The sequence below is a fragment of the Balaenoptera musculus genome, chromosome 13 (assembly GCF_009873245.2).
Source record: "Balaenoptera musculus isolate JJ_BM4_2016_0621 chromosome 13, mBalMus1.pri.v3, whole genome shotgun sequence".
NCBI lineage: Eukaryota > Metazoa > Chordata > Mammalia > Artiodactyla > Balaenopteridae > Balaenoptera > Balaenoptera musculus.
The window spans coordinates 15,777,087-15,802,248 of NC_045797.1; the positions used below are offsets into that span (position 1 = coordinate 15,777,087).

Here is a 25,162-nt window from a genome sequence, read left to right on the forward strand (position 1 = left end):
AGTGTTCCTCCCTCTGCAATATTTTGGAAGAGTTTGAGAAGGATAGGTGTTAGCTCTTCTCTAAATGTTTGATAGAATTCACCTGTGAAGCCATCTGGTCCTGGGCTTTTGTTTGTTGGAAGGTTTTTAATCACAGTTTCAATTTCAGTGCTTGTGATTGGTCTGTTCATATTTTCTATTTCTTCCTGGTTCAGTCTCGGCAGTTTGTGCATTTCTAAGAATCTGTCCATTTCTTCCAGGTTGTCCATTTTATTGGCGTAGAGTTGCTTGTAGTAATCTCTCATGATCTTTTGTATTTCTGCAGTGTCAGTGGTTACTTCTCCTTTTTCATTTCTAATTCTATTGATTTGAGTCTTCTCCCTTTTTCTCTTGATGAGTCTGGCTAATGGTTTATCAATTTTGTTTATCTTCTCAAAGAACCAGCTTTTAGTTTTATTGATTTTTGCTATTGTTTCCTTCATTTCTTTTTCATTTATTTCTGACCTGATCTTTATGATTTCTTTCCTTCTGCTAGCTTTGGGGTTTTTTTGTTCTTCTTTCTCTAATTGCTTTAGGTGCAAGGTTAGGTTGTTTATTCGAGATGTTTCCTGTTTCTTGAGGTAGGCTTGTATTGCTATAAACTTCCCTCTTAGCACTGCTTTTGCTGCGTCCCATAGGTTTTGGGTCGTCGTATCTCCATTGTCATTTGTTTCTAGGTATTTTTTGATTTCCCCTTTGATTTCTTCAGTGATCACTTCGTTATTAAGTAGTGTATTGTGTAGCCTCCATGTGTTTGTATTTTTTACACATCTTTTCCTGTAATTGATATCTAGTCTCATAGCGTTGTGGTCGGAAAAGATACTTGATACGATTTCAGTTTTCTTAAATTTACCAAGGCTTGATTTGTGACCCAAGATATGATCTATCCTGGAGAATGTTCCATGCGCACTTGAGAAAAATGTGTATTCTGTTGTTTTTGGGTGGAATGTCCTATAAATATCAATTAAGTCCATCTTGTTTAATGTATCATTTAAAGCTTGTGTTTCCTTATTTATTTTCATTTTGGATGATCTGTCCATTGGTGAAAGTGGGGTGTTAAAGTCCCCTACTATGATTGTGTTGCTGTCAATTTCCCCTTTTATGGCTGTTAGTATTTGCCTTATGTATTGAGGTGCTCCTATGTTGGGTGCATAAATATTTACAATTGTTATACCTTCCTCTTGGATCGATCCCTTGATCATTATATAGTGTCCTTCTTTGTCTCTTATAATATTCTTTGTTTTAAAGTCTATTTTGTCTGATATGAGAATTGCTACTCCAGCTTTCTTTTGATTTCCATTTGCATGGAATATCTTTTTCCATCCCCTCACTTTCAGTCTGTATGTGTCTCTAGGTCTGAAGTGGGTCTCTTGTAGACAGCATATATACGGGTCTTGTTTTTGTATCCATTCAGCCAGTCTGTGTCTTTTGGTGGGAGCATTTAATCCATTTACATTCAAGGTAATTATCGATACGTATGTTCCTATTCCCATTTTCCTAAATGTTTTGGGTTTGTTATTGTAGGTGTTTTCCTTCTCTTGTGTTTCTTGCCTAGAGAAGTTCCTTTAGCATTTGTTGTAAAGCTGGTTTGGTGGTGCTGAACTCTCTCAGCTTTTGCTTGTCTGTAAAGGTTTTAATTTCTCCATCACATCTGAATGAGATCCTTGCTGGGTAGAGTAATCTTGGTTGTAGGTTTTTCTCCTTCATCACTTTAAGTATATCCTGCCACTCCCTTCTGGCTTGCAGAGTTTCTGCTGAAAGATCAGATGTTAACCTTATGGGGATTCCCTTGTGTGTTATTTGTTGTTTTTCCCTTGCTGCTTTTAATATGTTTTCTTTATATTTAATTTTTGACAGTTTGATTAATATGTGTCTTGGCGTGTTTCTCCTTGGGTTTATCCTGTATGGGACTCTCTGTGCTTCCTGGACTTGATTAACTATTTCCTTTCCCATGTTAGGGAAGTTTTCAACTATAATCTCTTCAAATATTTTCTCAGTCCCTTTCTTTCTCTCTTCTTCTTCTGGGACCCCTATAATTCGAATGTTGGTGCGTTTAATGTTGTCCCAGAGGTCTCTGAGACTGTCCTCAGTTCTTTTCATTCTTTTTTCTTTATCCTGCTCTGCAGTAGTTATTTCCACCATTTTATCTTCCAGGTCACTTATCCTTTCTTCTGCCTCAGTTATTCTGCTATTGATCCCATCTAGAGTATTTTTAATTTCATTTATTGTGTTTTTCATCATTGCCTGATTCCTCTTTAGTTCTTCTACGTCCTTGTTAAATGTTTCTTGCATTTTGTCTATTCTATTTCCAAGATTTTGGATCATCCTTACTATCATTATTCTGAATTCTTTTTCAGGTAGACTACCTATTTCCTCTTCATTTGTTAGGTCTGGTGTGTTTTGACCCTGCTCCTTCATCTGCTGTGTGTTTTTCTGTCTTCTCATTTTGCTTATCTTACTGTGTTTGGAGTCTCCTTTTCACAGGCTGCAGGTTCGTAGTTCCTGTTGTTTTTGGTATCTGTCCCCAGTGGCTAAGGTTGGTTCAGTGGGTTGTGTAGGCTTCCTGGTGGAGGGGACTATTGCCTGTGTTCTGGTGGATGAGGTTGAATCTTGTCTTTCTGGTGGGCACGTCCACGTCTGGTGGTGTGTTTTGGGGTGTCTGTGGCCTTATGATTTTAGGCAGACTCCCTGCTAATGGATGGGGCTGTGTTCCTGTCTTGCTAGTTGTTTGGCATAGGGTGTCCAGCCCTGTAGCTTGCTGGTCGTTGAGTGAAGCTGGGTCTTGATGTTGACATGGAGATCTCTGAGAGATTTTTGCCGTTTGGTATTATGTGGAGCTGGTAGGTCTCTTGTGGACCAGTGTCCTGAAGTTGGCTCTCCCACCTCAGAGGCACAGCCCTGATGCCTGGCTGGAGCACCAAGAGCCTTTCATCCACACAGCTCAGAATATAAGGGAGAAAAAAATAGAAAGAAAAAAAGAGGATAAAATAAAATAAAATAAAGCTATTATAATAAAAAATAAGAAAAAAAATTATTAAGCGTAAATGTATTCAGAAAAAAATTTTTTTAATTTTTAAAAATAGATTTATTAATTTTTTATAGTAAAAAATAAGAAAAAACTTTTGAAGAAAAAAATTTATGAAGAAAAAAAATTTTCCTTTTTTAAAATAAAAAATGAAAAAACTTATTAAAAAATTTTTAATTTCTAAAAATAGAAAATACGGAAAAAATTATTAAGAAAACATATATTAGGAAAAAAAAATTTTTTTTTAAGTAAAAAAAAAAAAAAAAATGGACGGACCTAACCCTAGGACTGATGGTGAAAGCAAAGCTATACAGACAAAATCTCACCCAGAAGCATACACATATACACTCACAAAAAAAGGAAAAGGGGAAATTAATATATCCTGCTCCTAAAGTCCACCTTTTGAATTTGGGATGATTCGTTGTCTATTCAGGTATTCAACAGATGCAGGCACATCAAGTTGTTTGTGGAGCTTTAATCCGCTGCTTCTGAGGCTGCTGGGGGAGATTTCCCTTTCTCTTCTTTGTTCGTACAACTCCCAGCGTTCAGCTTTGGATTTGGACCCGCCTCTGCATGTACGTCGCCTGAGGGCGTCCGTTCCCCGCCCAGACAGAACGGGGTTAAAGGAGCAGCTGCTTCGGGGGCTCTGGGTCACTCAGGCCGGGGGAGGGAGCCTTACGGAGGAGGCGGGGCGAGCCTGCGGCGCCAGAGGCGTCGTGACGTTGCAGCAGCCTGAGGCACGCCGTGTGTTCTCCCGAGGAAGTTGTCCCCGGATCACGGGAGCCTGGCAGTGGCGAGCTGCACCGGCTCCCGGGAGGGGCAGTGTGGAGAGTGACCTGTGCTCGCACACAGGCTTCTTGGTGGCGGCAGTAGCAGCCTTAGCGTTTCCTACCAGTCTCTGGGGTCCGCACTGATGGCCGCGGCTCGCGCCCACCTCTGGAGTTCGTCTAGGCAGCGCTCTGAATCCCCTCTCCTTGCGCGCCACGAAACAAAGAGGCAAGAAAAAGTCTATTGCCTCTTCGGCGGCTGCAGACCTCCTCTCCGACTCCCTCCTGGCTCGCCGCGGCACGCCAACCCCTTCAGGCTGTGTTCACGCCGCCAACCCCAGTCCTCTCCCTGCGATCCGACTGAAGCCCGCGCCTCAGCTCCCAGCCCCGCCTGCCCCAGCGGGTGAGCAGACAAGCCTCTCGGGCTGGTGAGCGCTGCTCGGCGCTGAGCCTCTGTGCGGGAATCTCTCCGTTTTTCCCTCTGCGCCCCTGTTGCTGTGGGATCTGCGCTGATAGCCGCGGCTCGCACCCGTCTCTGGATTTCGTTTAGGCAGCGCTCTGAATCCCCTCTCCTTGCGCGCCGCGAAACAAAGAGGCAAGAAAAAGTCTATTGCCTCTTCGGCAGCTGCAGACTTTTTCCCGGACTCCCTCCCAGCTAGCACCAAAGCCCGAGCCTCAGCTCCCAGCCCCCGCCCGCCCTGGCGGGTGAGCAGACAAGCCTCTCGGGCTGGTGAGTGCTGGTTGGCGCCGAGCCTCTGTGCGGGAGTCTCTCCGCTTTGCCCTCCGCACCCCTGTGGCTGCGCTCTCCTCCGCGGCTCCGAAGCTTCCCCCCTCTGCCACCCGCAGTCTCTGCCCGCAAAGGGGTTTCCTAGTGCCTGGAAACCTTTCCTCCTTCACGGCTCCCTCCCACTGGCGCAGGTCCTGTCCCTATTCTTTTGTCTCTGTTATTTCTTTTTTCTTTTACCCTACCCAAGTACGTGGGGATTTTCTTGCCTTTTGGGAGGTCTGACGTCTTCTGCCAGCGTTCAGTGGGTGTTCTGTAGGAGCAGTTCCACGTGTAGATGTATTTCTACTGTATCTGTGGGAAGGAAGGTGATCTCCGCGTCTTACTCTTCCGCCATCTTGCCCCTCCTCCTGTCATAAATTAATTGACCATATATGTATGGATTTATTTCTGGAATCTTTATTTTGTTTCATTGATCTATGTGTCCGTTTTATGCCAACACCATCCTGCTTTGATTACTATAGTTTTGCAATATAGTTTGAAATCAGGACACGTGATACCTCCCACTTTGTTCTTCTTTCTCAAAATTGCTTTGGCTATTCAAGATCTTTCATGGTTCCTTCTCAAGATTGCTTTGGCTATTTGGGATATTTTGTGGTTTCATACAATTTTAGGATTGTTTGTTCCATTCCTGTGAAAAATATCATTGAAATTCTTAGAGAGATTTCATTGAATCTGTAGATTGTTTTGGGTAGTATCGGCACTTTAGCAACATTAATTATTCCAATCCATGAGCACAGAATTTCTTTCCGTTTATGTCTTCTTTGATTTCTTTTATCAACATCTTAGAGTTTTCAGTGTACAGGTATTTTCACCTCCTTGGTTATGTTTATTCCTAGGTATTTCCTGCTTTTTCATGCAATTGTAAATGGGATTGTTTTCTTAATTTCTCTTTCTGATAGTTCATTATTAGTGTATAGAAATGTAACAGATTTCTGTATTTTGACTTTGTTTTCTCCACATTTACTGAATTAATTTATGAGTTCTAATAGCTTTTTGGTGATCTCTTTAGGGTTCTCTATCTGTAGTATCATGTCATTCACAAATAGCAACAGTTTTACGTCTTCCTTTCCAATTTAGATGCCTTTTATCTCTTTTTCTTGTCTTTTATCTCTTTTTTTCTTGTCTTATCCTAGTGTTGTGGCTAGGATTTTTTAATACTATGTTGAATGAAAGTGGTGAGAGTGGGCATTCTTGTCTTGTTCCTGATCTTAGAGGAAAAGCTTTCAGCTTTTCACTGTTGAGTATTATGTCAGTGATATACTAACATAATACTATGTTATATTTGGGTTTGTCATATATGGCCTTTATTATGTTGTTGTATGTCCCTTCTTAATCCACTTTGTTGAGAATTTTTATCATAAATGGATGTTGAATTTTATCAAAAGCTTTTTCTGCATCTACTGAGATGATCGTATGATTTTTATCCTTTGCTTTGTTGATGTGGTGTATCATGTTGATTGATTTGTGGATATTGAACCATCCTTGCTTCCCTGGAACAACTCCCACTTGATCATGGTGTAAGCTCCTTTTAAGGTACTATTGAATTGTTTGCTAATATTTTGTTGAGGATTTCTGCATCTATGTTTGTCAGGGATATTGGCCTGCAATTTTCTTTTTTTGTGGTATCCTTGTCTAGTTTTGGCTTCAGGGTAATGCTGGCCTCATTAAATGAATTTGGAAGAGTTCCCTCCTCTTCTGTTTTTTTGGAAGAGTTTGAGAAGGATTGGTATTAATTCTTTAATGTTTGGTAAAATTCACCAGTGAAGCCATCTGGTCCTGGACTTTTGTTTGTTGGGAGGTTTTTGATGACTGATTCAATCTCCTTACTGTAATCAGTTTGTTCAAATTTTCTATTTCTTCATGATTCAATCTTGGTTGGTTGTATGTTGCTAGGAATGTATCCATTTCTTTTAGGTTGTCCAATTTATTGGCACATATTTGTTCATAGCAGTCTCTTATGATCCTTTGTATTTTGTGGTATCAGTTGTAACATCTAAAATTTCATTTCTGATTTTATTTGAGTCCTCTTTCTTTTTTTTCCTTGGTAAGTCTAGCTAAAGGTTTGTCTATTTTGTTTATCTTTTCAAAGAACCAGCTCTTAGTTTCATTGAATTTCATTGATCTTTTCTATTGTTCTTTCAGTGTCTATCTCCTTTATTTCCACTCTGATCTTTGTTATTTCCTTTTTTTCTATTCATTTTTGGTTTTGTTTGTTCTTCCATTTCTAGTTCCTTGAGGTGTAAACTTAGGTTGTTTATTTGAGGTATTTCTTGTTTCTTGATATAGGCATTTATCCCTATGAAATTCCCTCTTAGAACCACTTTTGCTGCATCCCATAAGTGTTGATATGTTGTATTTCCATTTTCATTTGTCTTAAAGTATTTTTAAATTTCTCTTTTGGTTTCTTCTTTGACCCAATTTTCTTTGACCAGATTTGTGAATTTTCCAATTTTCTTCTTGTAATTGATTTCTAGTTTCATACTACTGTGGTCAGAAAAGATGCTTGATATGATTTCAGTCTTCTTAAATTTATTAAGACTTGTTTTGTTGCCTAACATATAATCCATCCTGGAGAATGTTCCATGTGCACTTGAGAAGAAAGTGTATTCTGTTGCTTTTGCATGGAATTTCTATATACGTCTCTTAAGTCCATTAGGTCAAACTTGTCATTTAAGGGCAATGTTTCCTTATTGATTTTTTAGTCTGGATGATTTTTCCATTGATGAAAGAAGGGTGTTAAAGTCCCCCACTAATATTGTATTGCTGTCTCTTTGTCCCTTTAGATCTGTATTTGCTTTATATATTTAGGTTCCCCTATATTGGGTGCATAAATATTTACAAACATTATATCCTCTTGTTGGATTGACCCCTATATCATTATATAATAATCTTGTCTCGTATTACAGTCTTTGTCTTAAAGTCTATTTTGTCTGATATAAGTATAGCTACCCCAGCTTTCGTTTGGTTTTATTTGCATGGAATACCTTTTTCATCCCTTCACTTTCAATCTGTGTGTACCCTTACATCTCTAGTGAGTCTCTTGTAGGCAGCATGTAGATGCCTATACGAGACTCAAAATAGATGGGTCTATTTTAAAAAATCTAATCAGCTAGTCTGTGTCTTTTGATTGGAGAATTTAGTCTATTTACATTTAAAGTCATTATTGATAGGTATGCACTTATTGCCATTTTGTTAATTATGTTCTGGCTATTTTATGATTCTTTTGCTCCTTTTTTCTTCTCTTGCTCTCTTCCTTTCAGATTTAATAATATTCTTTAGTAGTATGCTTAGATTCTTTTCTCTTTATCTTCTGTGTATCTACTATAGGTTTTTGCTTTGTAGTTACCATGAGACTCACTTAAAAAAACTTATATTTGTAATGGTTTAAGTTGATAATAACTTAAATTTGAATGCATTCTAAAGCTCTCCATTTTATCCCCCCCTACACATTTTATGTTTTTGATGTTATAATTTACATCTTTTTATCTTGTGTATTCATAACAAATTATGTAAATATATGTATTTTTGTGTGTGTATTTATCCATTTATATAAAATTGAGCATGGAGAAAAGCAAGAAAGGATGTACATCAGATTGTTGTTAATGATAGATACCATAGAAATGGGGGTCAGAGATTGGAGAATTGAAGGTAAGGAAAAATGTAAAAGAAGAAGAGTAGGAGAGGGAAAGAAAGAGGGAAGAGAGGGAGAGAGAGAGGAGAAGGAAGGTGGGGAGGTGGGTATAGGAGGAGGAGAAAAGAACAAAGGAGGGGAGGAGAGGGGAAGGATGGCAATGATAAAAAGAACATACATAGTATTACTAATTCTGTCAGAACAAATCAAACTACAGGTACCTATACACATGAAATTAGTCTCTTGAACACTAAGCTACTCTCTCCATGTGGTAGAAATTGATGTCATTTTCACTTTATTCCTTAGTATTTTTAATATTGTAGAACTACTATATTCATGTATTTGTTATATTGTTCCAGTCACCTAGTACATAACAAAATCCTCCAAACTTAGTGACTTAAAACACAACAACAACATTTATTTTGCTTAAAGATCTACCATGTAGGCAGAGCTCAGTGAGAACAGCTTGCCTCTGCTCCACTTGACATCAGCTGAGGCAGCTCAAGGGCTGGGGACTGGAATCTCTGAAGGCTTGTCCGTTCACAGTCTGGCAGGTAATAAAGGCTATAGTCTGGGACTCATTCAGATGACATCTCCTCAGGGAGACCTTTGTAGTCACCCAATCTAAAGTAGCCTGCCGTTTGTCTTGACCACATTCCCTATATTATTTTCTTAACAGCACCTATGATTAGATGACATTCTTCAGTCTAATTATTTAGGATTACTAGAATGTCAACAGGAATCTTGTCTCCCTTGTTCACTGTTGTATCCTCAGAGCATGACTCAGAGCCTGGCATGTAGTAGGCATTGAATTCAATATACATAAATTTATCACACTGATGTCAAATGGAACTACTTTAATCATCAAGGGTTAATTATACACTTTTGCCACATGAAGGTAAACCCGTCAGAAAGAAACAAGTGTAAAAGGTTTAATCCTAAGTCCATGGGAAAAAAATAGTAGAGAGGCCCCAAAACTCCCCACAACGCATAGTGCAGGCACACTGCTCTCTGGAGAAGAGAGCAGCTGCAGGCAGTGCCATACCCATCTTGCAAATGGAAGTTCGGTGTCAACAACATCTGTTACTTTGCATTTTCTGTTAACCTGAATTGCAATTGGCTGTGTAGTTTTCTTTGCATTTAAGATATTAATTTGTTTATTAAAATTTTGAATTAATCCCTAGGTTAACCATTTTTCACATAAAGTAACATTAAAATAAAAATAACAAATCAGCACTATGGGCCTTCAAGAATGTTTTCCTCCAGCATGAATCAGTACCTAAATTTGAGAAGCAATGGAATAAGGGTTAATATCCATAATATATATATGTATATATGTGTTTTTATTATTTATTTATTTTTTTATTCAAATATAGTTGATTTACAATATGTTAATTTCAGGTGTACAGCACAGTGATTCAGTTACACATATATACATTATATATATATATGTTTTAAAAAACCTCAGAAACTGATAGGAAAAAAAGCAAACAATCTAATTTTAAAGCAGACAGTGGTTATGAACAGAATCCACGAAATAAGTTACATACATACCAATGAATGAATGAAAATATAATTAACTTCACTAATAAGATACAAATCACAACAACAATGTGATGCCATTTTAACTTATCAGTCTAGCAAAAATAAGAGAACTGATAGCATCAGTTTTGGCAAAGATGTAGGTAAGCAGGACCTCTTATACAACGTAGGTGCAAAGGTAAACCTTTCAGCACAATTGGGCAATAGTTTTCAAAATTAAAATGTACATATTCTATGACCTACAGAATGCCACTTCTGAAAATCCATTTTTATCTGTACAAAGGCAAAGTCATTCAATGCAGAATTATCTGCAATAGCAAAATAATAATAACAACAAAATGAAAAGGAAATAACCAGAACTCCCTTTAGGAGAACAATTAGTGGGTACACTATTATGGCACATCCATGCAACAAAACACAGTGCAGCTGTTAGAAAAGATACCTCTGTATGCACAAATTGGAAAGACTTCCATATGTTTTAGTGAAATCAGTACTTTGAAGATCAGTATGTACTGTATAATCTTTCTTTAAAGCTATATGTTTACATACACACACATACATATGTATATATATATACACACACATATATATTTGAATAAACATATAAAACAGCCTGAAAGGCAACCACTAACAACAGGAGTTAACATCTGAAGGTCCGTGTGAGAACTTTCACTTTTTACTTTTTTATGCACTTTCACTGCTCTTTTACATGGATATATAATTATCCAAGGGCATAAATGGATTCTTAAAACTATTTTCAGACATGTACAAAATTTTTCAGGACACTAGGCATTTACTTTGAAAATAATAAAATTATGTAATTATATATATTACTCTTACTGAAGTTCCTAGTATCAAATGGTACCCTAGTACCTAAAAGAGCCTTACACCCTACATAGTTAAGTATCCATATTGTACATAATGCTAGAGAGAATTTATCTGCTAGAAAACTTTGTTCACCACTGCATCCCACCACCTCAAACAGTATTTAGAGCTCAATAATTTTGAATAAATAAGTGTGTTTACAATTTCATAAACAAGTCTTAACTTTCAGGTTTTCATTCCTTCTTTGTTAAGAGTCTAGAAATTACTTCCATCCCCCAAAGCAATTTTGCAACATCCTCTGTAGCCAAAAGTGGCTAAAATGCTGGTTTTCAAACTTACCAGAGGCTCTAGTTTTATAGGCTGCTGTCGTTTTCTTGTCCTCTCCTGAGCTTTTGTAGTGTGCTTAAATGTCAGGAATTGTGTATCAGCTTCATTTTCTGTGGGTGTTACAAAACTCAGTCTTCCCTTTGCTTTTATACTATTCAGTCTTGTAAGCATAGGGTTTTCCATCAGCTCTCCAACACTTTCCAGGTCCAACTCATTGTCTGAGGCATGAAAAGCCATCTTCACTCCTGGAGAGGGGATAGGGTCAAGAAAAGAAAAATGAAAAGTAGAGCAAAAGGATTGGGGAAGTAGGGCTAAGTGGAGGGGTTTTAAGAACCACGGAGAGCTTAATTTGCTTATCCCCAAAGAAAAGCTATCAAAGTTACCCCATTCTTCCCAAACTGAGGAACTAAACCAGAGGAATGAAAATTAGGAACTATGCCTGGTCTTCTAGAAGCCCCGTAGCTGGGGTGGGACCCAGGAGTTTGCATTTCTAATAACTTCCTGGGTGATGCTGTTGCTGCCTCTGATTTGGGGACCACAATGGTCCAGATTTGGAAGGATGAAGAGAAATGCCATTATACTGAGATCGTTTCTCGCACTTGAGTATGCAAAATATTTCCGGGGGTGGGGGTACTGTTCAAAATGCAGGTAGTTCTAATGCAGGTAATCTGAGATATATAGCCTAGGTACTCACAGAGTAACCAAATAAAGGGAAAAAAGAGTTGAAGGCTAAATCATAAAACAGCCCTTCTGGAGATTTTATGTGTATGAGAATCACTTGAAGAGCTTGTGAAAAGGCAGATTCTGATTCATAAACTTTGAGTAGCAAGGTCCCAGAACACTAGAACTATGAGCCTTTTGTAGTGGTCTTGTACCCTCACCACCACTCACACTCCAGTCCCACCAGATGGGTGGAAATACTTTCCTTAAAAACAGTATTACAATACACGAGGTCTTGAACCAGGTGTCAGCAGGCCCAGGTTTTAGTCTAGATCAGCACTGGCCAATCGAAATATAATGCAAATCTCCTATGCAATTTAAAATTTTCAAGTAACCACATTCAAAAACAAAAAACTAAATTAATTTAATAATGTTCTTTATTTAACATATACAAAATATTATCATTTCAACATGTAGCCAATATAAAACTTATTAATATGATAATTTATTTTTTGTTACTACGTCTTCAAAGTATTTCACCTTTAGGGCACATCTCAATTCAGACTAGCCCCCCTGTGGCTAGTGGTTACCATACTGACTAGCAGAGGTCCAGACCTGACCACTCCGTGTGTGATCTTGGACAAGTCTCTTGATAGCTCTGTTCCTCAGTTTCTAGCCCTCTAAATTGCTAGGTAGGTAGTAGGTATCACTAAAATGCCTTTCCATTGGCCTTCTCTGCCTCTCTGAGCCTTTTCTTATGTGCTCCAAAAGCATGATGAGTCTCCCGCCTAGAAGTCGGAGTTCAGCCCCACAGCTCAATTCCTCAGGACTCACCAAGTCAGACTAGACCCGCATCCGCCTCAGAGGGTCTCCTGAGACGGAGAAAAAGCAGGTCTGGGAGCAGAAAGTTGTCTCTAAGCCGAGAATGTTTCCCGTTGCCTAGCAGCCACCAGGCCGCCACTGAGGCTCACTGCGCCTGTGCGAGATCTGTCGCCACGGCAACCCCTCAGCCAACTGCAGCTCTGGGTCCAAGACTGTGCCGGGCAGTCGAGCCAATGACTGTCTCTGGAAATTTCCTTACGTCGCTGATTGGTGGAGAGCTCGCATTGGACCTGACGGCTTCTCCGCGCTGGGAAGTGTTCCCAGGCTAGGCTGGAAGGCCAGGCCGCCAAAGGAGGTGGTTACTTATGTTTGTTCCTTCGCTTATCAAGCGCCCACGCTCACTGCACCTCCCTCCTCCAGGAATCTTTTCTGTTGCCCCTCGAGAGGCTTGAGGCTGCCTTGGCATTCGCTTTAATCTAACTTCCTGTGGTTAGAAGAATCAAGTGCCTGCGTAGACAGTTCACGTCCCGCTCTACGAGGAGCGACCATCCTGCGTCTCTGCCCCACCCACCGACCTCCTCCCGGGAGTGTCCTAAGGCGCTAGGAATGCGGGCTCTTCTTCCCCTCAAACTTCACCGTGTCCTTTTCTGCTGATGTTCTTTTCCGCCTGGAAGGTATCTTAGTGTCAGGCATAGCACGAGCCCATATTAATTGGTCCCTGCACCGTATTCACCAAAGCAGACCCTGGATCTTGTTTGGCATTTAGACCCACCGAATTAAGTCTCCAAACGACTGCTGCTAATGCTGTATGGAAGCGACCCCACCGATGCCCCGTGCAGGTTGCTTACTGAAGTTACCTTACCCCGGTTAGTGATCAGGGGAAACAGCCTTTTACCTGCCTCGGGGAAATGTTACACCACATGGCAGAGGCTTGGTTTTCAACCGCCCCTCCAAAATGACATAATCACCACTGAAACTTATTATATTTTGTCCTTTTTGGTACCCCCCACTTTAAAAAAAAAAAACAACAGAAAACCTTGATATTTGTGTCTTGCCTTGAAAGCAAAGTCCTGTATGAGGTGCTTTACATATCATACTCACAACCTGCATTTTCTCAGTCTTAAGACACTCAGGCATGTATTTTCCATGCTAGGCATGACACCACCTACAAAGTAGAGAATCATATAATAATAGAGCTGGAATGGAGAAAACAGATCACTCAATCCAACTACTCCCCCATTTCATTTTTTTTAAAAGATTGATTGACTGATTGATTTTGGCTGTGCCGGGTCTTAGTTGCAGCATGTGGGATCTTCGCTGTGGCATGCGGGACCCTTAGTTGCAGCATGCGGATTTCTTAGTTGCGGCATGCATGCGGGATCTAGTTCCTCGACCAGAGATCTAACCCCAGCCCCCTGCGTTGGGAGCGTGGAGTCTGACCCACTGGATCACCAGGGAAGTCACCCTCATTTTGGTAATAAGAGAACTGAGACCCAGAGAGAAAACAAATAATTTACTCCAGGTCAGGCACCTAGTCCTGGCAGAGGTAAAACTGGAATACAGATCTCCTAATCCTTAATCAGGAACAGCAAACAACAATGGAGTAACTTCAGTTTAGAAACAATTCAGATAAACCTCAAATGTAGACATAATAAATACTAATTCCCCAGAGATGCAAGGTATACACAGGTAATCAATCAGAGCCAATAAAATATAAACTAGTAATGAAAAAAATTCAAAACCAACCCAGTATACATAAAAGCATATTATAATAATATGCAGTGTTAGACACACACCCCAAAATAGACATCATTTTGGATGTGCAATGAATATTTTAATCTGTTGCTTTCAAAGTTTATGTAGTGGAGACATAATCTATTGCTCCTCAGTTCAAGAATTTCTTTGTTAGTAGATGAAGGTGACTGTATTCTAATGTTACCTTATGCAGCTAAGAGCATTCATTCCAAGAGCCAAGAAGGGTGCAGGATAGAAGACATGGACACATAGAGTTTTATGAAGGTATCGCTATATTGAACACTACTCACCAAATCTCTCCAAACTTATTTTTTTAATGTGGCAAGATGTCATATTCATTATCAAATGAATACTTACTAAATCAGCACAAACAAGAGCTTTGTGTATTGCCTATTGATTGTTTCAGAGCTCTTGTAAATAGCAATAATTGTTACTATTTATTGGGTGCTCCTTATGTGCCAGGTACTGTGCTATATGTTTTGCATGTATTATCTCAAATACTTCCAACAAACCTAAAATTCCCATTTCATAGCTAAAGAACTAGGCTACGAAAGGTTTACAAGAACTAGATTAAGAAAACAGTAATACTAAGTAAAAATGGTTAAAATTTAGTGAGCATGAAGTTAAGATTTATATGCCGGACCCTTTGTGAAGTATTTTTCACCATTATACTATTCATTGCAACAGCTTCATATTATTTTAGAGGTATTATTGTACCTACTCCACCAATAAGGAAATTGAGGCTTAAAGAGGTTATGTAATTTACCCAAGATCAGTCCAGAAGTGGCAAATGGCAGAGCTAAGATACAAATTGAGATCCATCAACTTTATTTTTTTTAATTAATTAGTTAATTAATTTTTTTTTGGCTGTGTTGCTGCGCGTGGGCTTTCTTTAGTTGCGGAGAGCCAGGCTACTCTTCATTGCGGTGCGCGGGCTTCTCATTGCGGTGGCTTCTCTAGTTGCGGAGCATGGGCTCTAGAGTGTGCGGAGGCTCAGTAGTTGTGGCACATGGGCTTAGCTACTCTGTGGCATGTGGGATCTTCCTGGACCTGGGCTAGAACCTGTGTCTCCTGCATTGGAAGGCAGATTCTTAACCACTGCACCGCCAGGGAAGCACTGAGATCCATCAATTTTAATAGTTAAAATTCCATAATATTAATCATGGAATTCTGCTACTGGATGTACGGTGGACTATATTCTGAGAAATTCCTGAAGCGAAACACCTATATGTTTGGATAAGCTCCAAGGCACATTATTTTAACTGCATTGCTGAACTCACAGGAATTAAGAGAATCGTAACAATATAACACTGTTGATGGGAATGTAAATTGGTGCAGCCACCATGAAAAATAGTATAGACATTCCTCAAAAAATTGAGAATAAAACTACCATATGATCCAGCTATTCCACTTCTGGTTATTTATCGAAAGAATACAAAAACACTTATTAGAAAAAAATATATGCACCCTTATGTTCATCACAGCATTATTTACTATGGCCCAAATATGGAAACAACCTAAGTGCCCATCAATAGATGAATGGATAAAGAAGATGCGGTATTTATGCACAATGGAATATTACTCAGCCATAAAACATATAAAATCTTGTCATTTGAGACAACATGGATAGATCTTGAGGGTACTATGCCAAATGAAATGACAGAAAAAGACAAATACCATATTATTTCACTCATATGTGGACTATAAAATAGTAATAATAAATGAACAAACCTAACCAAACAAAACCAAAAAGATAGATACAGAGAACAGAGAAGTGATTGTCGGAGGGGACTGGAGATGGTGGGGAGGAGGAAATGGGGGTCAACTCTATGGTGATGGGTGGAAACTAAACTTTTGGTGGTGAGCATGCTGTAGTGTGTACAGAAGTTGAAATATAATGTTATACACATGAAATTTATATGTCATAAACCAATGTTATTGCAATAAATTTAAAAAACAAAATGTATACATAAAATGGGTGTAGCTAATTGTATTTAAGTTATACTTTAGTAAAGTTTATCCAAGAAATAATAAAATGGTCTTTATGCACAAAAATATTTTAAAAAGTAACAATCGTATTCCTAGAATTATACTTCAAAATCACGTGAGGCTTTTCGAAACATACAGATTTCTAGGCTCATGCCAGACCTGGGAAATAAGAATCTTTGGAATTGGCATTTAGGCAAATATATGCGTAAAAATTTCTATAGATGAATCAAATGAACATCTCTGGTTAAGGACCACATCTGCAGGTGAAAATATATGAAGATTAAAAGATGTTAGATTATATTAGATTAAGTAGGTCATAAAACAGTTTGCATAACATGATTATATTTTTACAAGCACAAGTGTATGTAAACTCAGCAAACTATATGGAAGAAAAACATAAGCGTTTATGAGATTCATGGGTATTTTATGTTATATCCTTTGCTTTTCTGTATATTTAAAAATAAAAACCATATACCACTTTTGTATTGAGAAAAGTGAGCTATTTTTAAATTAGCACAAGAAAATATGTAAGAGCATAAAATAGAGAGACCATGAACTTGGTGGAGGCCAGGGTGAAGGGATCAGGAACACTGGTGGAGGATTTAGCCTTCATTGTAAAGAAGAGGCACCCTGTTCCATGTGGAGGGAAGGAAGGTCGAAGTGGATTAGGTAAATGGGTAGACTTGGGCCAGATTTCTTCCTTTTTCTCTCTGAAGCAGTAGGTAAGGTCAGCTGCTCTTAAGGATAGAGGTGGGGGTGCTCAGGGTCCGTATAATTTATAGTGGGGTGGGGGGGGGGTAACTCATCTTTAGGCTTGACTGTCCACAGTTTAATTTCAGGGTCTGTGAACTGCTTAAAATTGTATTCATGTTTGTGGGTGTACATTTGTCTATAGTTGTTAGATTCTCAAAGGAGCCTGTGACCAATTATCCCTCAGAGTTGGGAATTATACCTGCTCTGCAAGTGTTCTGGCCTTAAGTATAGGTCACATAGCTCAACTTTCTGGGGTTAGGGTGGTGGTGGTTGTTGTGGTATCATGTTTTGTTGCTCCATCACCACCTTGTGGTCAAATGAATGTACAGCCAAAGGAGGTTTTGAATCACGTATTTTGAGTCAGGGCAATAGCTTCTCATCTTAGCTATTTGGAGGGGACTTGGGACATTCTATGGTCTAATGTCCTACACATTATGAGATTTAATGATGATTACAAAGTTTTCCTCAAAAATGTTGAACCGATGTTAATTATTCATGAGTGAGATGACCTGCCCAAGCCCAGATAATTTTATTCCAATTAAAGGTCTTTGCAAAAGTGATCTCTGACCCAGTGTTGAATGTTTTGAAAGACCATAGAGCAGTGCTCCTTAAACTTAGCTTTGTGTTACGGGTAACTTAGAGAGTTTTGAAAACCCTGATGCCCAGGCCACACACCATGCTAATTAAACTAAGAGTGAGAGCCCCAGAGATCAGGGTTTTTTCTAGCGTCCCCTTCCCCAGGTGATTCCAATGTCCAACCAAGTCCAAGGGCCTCAGCCACAGGGTCCTGCTATTCAAGGTGTGCTGCATGAGCGAGCAGCATTAGCATTCCCTGGGAGCCTGTTAGACTGCAGAATATCAGATCCTGCCCCAGACCTCCTGAATCAGTCTGCATTTTAATAATTCTCAGGTGGCTCATTGCATATTAAATTTAAGAAGTGCTATTAAAGAGAACAGAATGGGTGTCCAGGAGGTCTGCTGGATACACAAGGCAGGAATGGTGTTCAAAAGGTAGGCTTCTCATGTTTGATCACTGCCAGTTACAGGAAATATGTAACTTCTATGCCACTGCTGGATAGTTCTAATTGTCAGAAAGTTCTTTTTTTGGTAGGTGTCAAAATCTACTTTCTTGCCAGTTCTGCAAATTGCCCCCATGATCTCTTTTAAAATATTTGAAGACAGAAATGTCTTTCCCTTAATCTTTCTTCTTTGAATCCCTCCCTCCCGACCTTCCAGTTTCTTTAGTCTATGTATGATATTTTTGCAGAACTCCTACTCATTCTGCCCTAAAATGGCTCTCAGAACTGAAGGTGAGATTCTAGATGTGGTGTGATGCAATGAGAATAGTAGGAAAATGACTTTCCTTTATTTAGAAATTCTACTAAAGACTCCTTTTTCTTCCTGAAAATATTAGTCAGGATCTCTGTCAAATGCTACATTATAAAGAACCTGTATCCAGTAAACAAATCAACACTGATGGTCTCAGAGCCTCAGGTCATTCACATGTGACCACTGATGGTCCCCTGAGCTCAGAGAGACCATGGGAACGTCCAATCTATAGCTGATTGGGTTTGTGCCTAGTGTCTAAAGTGGGGGAGAGGGGGCAGTCTTGTGGGACTGAACCCTTAACCGGTGGTATCTGACACAACCTCCAGGTAAATCCTTGTCAGAATTGAGTTGAATTGTAGACACTTTGCTGGTGTCTGAGAATTTCGTGTTGGGATGAGAACCACCACTCCCTCTGCCACAGGTTGGAACTGGGATCAGAATCTTAATAGCACAGAGTAGGGGTTAGTGAATACTATCCTATGGGTCAAATCCAGACTGCTGCCTGTTTTTGTAAATAAAGCTCTATTGGGATACAGCCATGATCATTTCTTTAGATATTTTCTATAGCTGTTTTTGCACTAAATAGAGTTGTGTAGTTGTGATAGAGACTATTCAACCCAGAGATATTTACTATCTGGTCTTTAAGGAAAAAGTTTGCTGACTCCTGTGATAGTAAATATATATAATGTGGTAAATATAAAACGTAGTCACCAACAGAGGGCCTTCAAGATGACCGAGAAGTAAGACGTGGAGATCACCTTTCTCCCCATAAATACATCAAAAATATATCTACGTGTGGAACAACTCCTACAGAACACCTACTAAATGCTAGCAGAAGACCTCAGACTTCCCAAAAGGCAAGAAACTCCCCACGTAACTGGGTAGGGTAAAAGAAAAAAGAAAAAGCAGAGACAAAAGATTAGGGACAGGACCTGCACCTCTGGGAGGGAGCTGTGAAGGAGGAAAAGTTTCCACACACTAGGAAACCCCTTCACTGGCAGAGATGGGGGGAAAACTTTGGAGCCATGGAGGAGAGCACAGCAAGAGGGGTGCAGAGGGCAAAGTGGAGAGATTCCCGCACAGAGGATCGGTGCCGACCAGCACTCACCAGCCCAAGAGGCTTGTCTGCTCACCGGCCGGGGCGGGCGGGGGCTGGGAGCTGAGGCTCCGGCTTTGGAGGTCAGATCCCAGGGAGAAGACTGGGATTGGCTGCGTGAACACAGCCTGAAGGGGGATAATGCACCACAGCTAGCCGGGAGGGAGTCCGGGAAGAAGTCTGGAACTGCCTAAGAGGTAAGAGACAGTTGTTTCGGGGTGCGCGAGGAGAGGGGATCCAGAGCACCTCCTAAATGAGCTCCAGAGATGGGGACGAGCTGCGGCTATCAATGCAGATCCCAGAGACGGGCATGAGATGCTAAGGCTGCTGCTGCAGCCACCAAGAAGCCTGTGTGCAAGCACAGGTCACTCTCCACACCGCCCCTCCCGCCTGTGCAGCCCACCACTGCCAGGGTCCCGTGATCCAGGGACAATTTCCCTGGAACAACACACAGCGCGCCTCAGGCTTTGCAACGTCACACCAGCCTCTGCCATCACAGGCTCGCCCCACATCCCGTACCCGACCCGACCCTCAGCCTGAGTGAGCCAGAGCCCCCTAATCAGCTGCTACTTTGACCCCATCCTGTCTGAGCGGGAACAGACGCCCACAGGCGAGCTACACGCAGAGGCGGGGCCAAATCCAAAGCTGAACCCCAGGAGCTGTGAGAACAAAGAAGAGAAGGGAAATTTCTCCCAGCAGCCTCAGGAACAGTGGATTAAATTTTCACAATCAACTTGATGTATGCTGCATCTGTAGAATACATGAATAGACAATGAATCATCCCAAAATTGAGGCCGTGGATGGGGGGAGCAACTGTAGACCTGGGGTTTGCTCTATGTGACTGAATAGTTTCTGATTTTTATGTGTATCTTAGTATACTTTTTAGTGCTTGTTATCATTGTTGGATTTGTTAATTGGTTTGGTTGCTCTCTTCTTTTATTTTTATTACTTTTTAATTATTTATTGTAATAATTTTTTTAATTTTTATTTTAATAACTTTATTTTATTACTATTTTCTTTCTTTCTTTCTTTTCTCCCCTTTCTTCTGAGCAGTGTGGCTAACAGGGTCTTTGTGCTCCAGCTCAGTGTCAGGCCTGAGCCTCTGAGGTGAGAGAGCTGAGCTCAGGACACTGGACCACCAGACACCTCCTGGACCCACGTAATATCAAGCAGCAAGAGCTCTCCCAGAGATCTCCATATCAATGCTAAGACCCAGCACCAATCAATGACCAGCAAGCTCCAGTGCTGGACATCCCATGCCAGACAACAAGCAAGATAGGAACACAACCCCACTCATTAGCAGAGAGGCTGCCTAAAATCATTATAAGTTCACAGACACCCCAAAACACACCACCAGATGTGGTCCTGCCCACCAGAAAGACAAGATCCAGTCTCATCCACCAGAACACAGGCACCAGTCCCCTCCACCAGGAAGCCTACACAACCCACTGAACCAACCTTACCCACTGGAGGCAGACACCAAAAACAATGGGAACTATGAACCTTCAGCCTGTGAAAAGGAGACCCCAAACACAGCAAGTTAGGCAAAATGAGAAGACAGAGAAATACGCAGCCAAATAAGGAGCAAAGTAAAAACCCACGAGATCAAACAAATGCAGAAGAAATAGGCAGACTACCAGGAAAAGAATACAGAGTAATGATAGTAAAGATGATCCAAAATCTTGGATACAGAATGGAGAAAATACAATAAACATTTAACAAGGACCTAGAAGAACTAAAGAGCAAACAAAGAATGATGAACAACACAATAAATGAAATTAAAAATTCTCTAGAAGGAATCAATAGCAGAATAACTGAGGCAGAAGAATGGATAAGTGACCTGGAAGATAAAATAGTGGAAATAACTACCACAGAACAGAATAAGGAAAAAAGAATGAAAACAATTGAGGACAGCCTCAGAGACTTCTGGGACAACATTAAATGCACCAACCTTCGAATTACAGGGGTCCTAGAAGAAGAAGAGAAAAAGAAAGGGACTGAGAAAATATTTGAAGAGATCATAGTTGAAAACTTCCTTAATATGGGAATGGAAATAGTCAGTCAAGTCCAGGAAGCACAGAGAGTCCCATACAGGATAAATCCAAGGAGAAACACGCCAAGACACATATCAATCAAGCTATCAAAAATTAAATACAAAGAAAAAATATTAAAAGCAGCAAGGGAAAAACAATAAATAACATACAAGGGAATCCCCATAAGGTTAACAGATGATCTTTCAGCAGAAACTCCACAAGCCAAAAGGGAGTGGCAGGACACATTTAAACTGAAGAAAGGGAAATACCTAAAACCAAGGTTACTCTACCCAGCAAGGATCTCATTCAGATTTGACAGAGAAATTAAAACCTTTACAGACAAGCAAAAGCTAAGAGAATTCAGCACCACCAAACCAGCTTTACAACAAATGCTAAAGGAACTTCTCTAGGCAGGAAACACAAGAGAAGGAAAAGACCTACAATAACAAACCCAAAACAATTAAGAAAATGGTAATAGGAACATACACTTCTATAAATACCTTAAATGTAAATGGATTAAATGCTCCAACCAAAAGACATAGACTGGATGAATGGATATAAAAACAAGACCCATATATATGTTGTCTACAAGAGACCCACTTCAGACCTAGGGACACATACAGACTGAAAGTGAGGGGATGGAAAAAGACATTCCGTGCAAATGGAAATGGAAAGAAAGCTGGAGTAGCAATTCTCATATCAGACAAAATAGACTTCAAAATAAAGACTATTACAAGAGACAAAGAAGGACTCTAGATAATGATCAAGGGATAGGGATTAATCCAAGAAGATATAACAATTGTAAATATTTATGCAGCCAACATAGGAGCACCTCAATACATAAGGCAAATGGTAACAGCCATAAAGGGGGAAATTGACAGTAACAGAATCATAGTAAGGGACTTTAACACCCCACTTTCACCAATGGACAGATCATCCAAAATGAAAATAAATAAGGAAACACAAGCTTGAATTACACAAGATGGCCTTAACTGATATTTATAAGACATTCCATCCAAAGACAACAGAATACACTTTATTCTCAAGTGCTCATGGAAAATTCTCCAGTATAGACCATATCTTGGGTCACAAATCAAGCCTTGGTAAATATAAGAAAATTGAAATCGTATCAAGTATCTTTTCTGAACACAACACTATGAGACCAGATATCAATTACAGGAAAAATCTGTAAAAAATACAAACACATGGAGGCTAAACAATACAATACTAAATACCCAAGAGATCAGTGAAGAAATCAAAGAGGAAATTAAAAAATACCTAGAAACAAATGACAATGAAAACACGACGACCCAAAACCTATGGTATGCAGCAAAAGCAGTTCTAGGAGGGAATCCTACCTCAAGAAACAAGAGACACCTCAAATAAACAACCTAACCTTACACCTAAAGCAATTAGAGAAAGAAGAACAAAAAACCCCAAAGTTAGCAGAAGGAAAGAAATCATAAAGATCAGATCAGAAATAAATGAAAAAGAAATGAAGGAAAGATCAATAAAACTAAAAGCTGGTTCTTTGAGAAGAGAAACAAAATTGATAAACCATTAACCAGACTTATGAAGAAAAAAAGGGAGAAGACTCAAATCAATAGAATTAGAAATGAAAAATGAGAAGTAACAACTGACACTGCAAAATACAAATGATCATGAGAGATTACTACAAGCAAATACATGCCACTAAAATGGACAACCTGGAAGAAATGGACAAATTCTTAGAAAAGCTCAACCTTCCAATACTGAGCCAGGAAGAAATAGAAAATATAAACAGACCAATCACAAGCACTGAAATTGAGAATGTGATTAAAAATCTTCCAACAAACAAAAGCCCAGGACCAGATGGCTTCACAAGCAAATTCTATCAAAGATTTAGAGAAGAGCTAACACCTATCTTTCTCAAACTCTTCCAAATTATAGCAGAGGGAGGAACACTCCCAAACTCATTCTATGAGTCCACTATCACCCTGATACCAAAACCAGACAAAGATGTTGCAACAAAAGAAAACTACGGGCCAATATCACTGATGAACATAGATGCAAACATCCTCAACAGAATACTAGGAAACTGAATCTAACAGCACATTAAAAGGATCATACACCATGATTCAGTGGGGTTTATCCCAGGAATGCAAGGAAGCTTCATTATAATTATAATCTCAATAGATGCAGAAAAAGCTTTTGACAAAATTCAACACCCATTTATGATAAAAACCCTCCAGAAAGTAGGCATAGAGGGAACTTACCTCAACATAATAAAGGCCATATATGACAAACCCACAGCCAACATCGTTCTCAATGGTGAAAAACTGAAACCATTTCCTCTAAGATCAGGAACAAGACAAGATCGTCCACTCTCACCACCATTATTCAACATATTTTGGGAAGTTTTAGCCACAGCAATCAGAGAAGAAAAAGAAAAAGGAATCCAAATCGGAAAAGAAGAAGTAAAACTGTCACTGTTTGCAGATGATATGATACTATACATAGAGACTCCTAAAGATGCTACCAGAAAACTACTACAGCTAATCTATGAATTTGGTAAAGTAGCAGGATACAAAATTAATGCACAGAAATCTCTTGCATTCCTATACACTAAAGATGAAAACTCTGAAAGAGAAATTAAGGAAACACTACCATTTACCATTGCAACAAGAATAAAATACCTAGGTATAAACCTACCCACGGAGACAAAACACCTGTATGCAGAAAACTATAAGAAACTGATGAAAGAAGTTAAAGACGATACAAACAGTTGGAGAGATATACCATGTTCTTGGATTGGAAGAATCAACATTGTGAAAATGACTATACTACCCAAAGCAATCTACAGATTCAATGCAATTCCTGTCAAACTACCAATGGTGTTTTTCACAGACCTAGAACAAAAAATTTCACAATTTGTATGGAAACACAAAAGACCCTGAATAGCCAAATCAATCTTGAGAAAGAAAAGTGGAGCTGGAGGAATCAGGCTCCCTGACTTCAGACTATAATACAAAGCTACAGTAATCAAGACAATATGGTACTGGCACAAAAACAGAAATATTGATCAATGGAAGAGGATAGAAAGCCCAGAGATAAACCCAAGCACATATGGTCACCTTATCTTTGATAAAGAGGAGACAAAGACAGGCTCTTCAATAAGTGGTGCTGGGAAAACTGGACAGCTACGTGTAAAAGAATGAAATTAGAACACTCACTAACACCATACACAAAAATAAACTCAAAATGGATTAAAGACCTAAATGTAAGGCCAGATACTATAAAACTCTTAGAGGAAAACATAGGCAGAACACTCTATGACATACATCACAGCAAGATACTTTTTGACCCACCCCCTAGAGAAATGGAAATAAAAACAAAAATAAACAAATGGGACCTAGTGAAACTTAAAAGCTTTTGCAAAGCAAAAGAAACCATAAAGACAAAAGGACAACCCTCAATGGGAGAAAATATTTACAAATGAAGCAACTGACAAAGGATTAATCTCCAAAATATACAAGCAGCTCATGCAGCTCAATATCACAAAAACAAACAATTCAATCCAAAAATGGGCAGAAAACCTAAATAGACATTTCTCCAAAGAAGATATACAGATAACACCAGTTAGAATGGCCATCATCAAAAAATCTACAAACAATAAATGCTGGAGAGGGTGTGGAGTAAAGGGAACCCTCTTGCACTGTTGGTGGGAATGTAAATTGATACAGCCACTATGGAGAGCAGTATGGAGGTTCCTTAAAAAACTAAAAATAGAACTACCATATGACCCAGCAATCCCACTACTGGGC

General features: G+C 39.5%; 1 protein-coding gene across 1 annotated transcript in view; it reads right to left on the reverse strand.

Annotated features, from left to right (window-relative positions):
- The window catches only part of DNAH6 (dynein axonemal heavy chain 6), a 298,716-nt gene extending 286,234 nt beyond the window's left edge, over nt 1–12,482 (reverse strand). Inside the window, exons 1-2 of the mRNA XM_036873333.1 lie at nt 12,417–12,482; nt 10,935–11,167 (exon numbers count right to left, since the gene is read on the reverse strand). Of these exons, the coding sequence (XP_036729228.1) occupies nt 10,935–11,159 (225 nt within the window). The 5' untranslated portion in view covers nt 11,160–11,167; nt 12,417–12,482. The remainder of the gene's footprint in view (nt 1–10,934; nt 11,168–12,416) is intronic.
- Between the last annotated feature and the right edge of the window lie 12,680 nt (nt 12,483–25,162).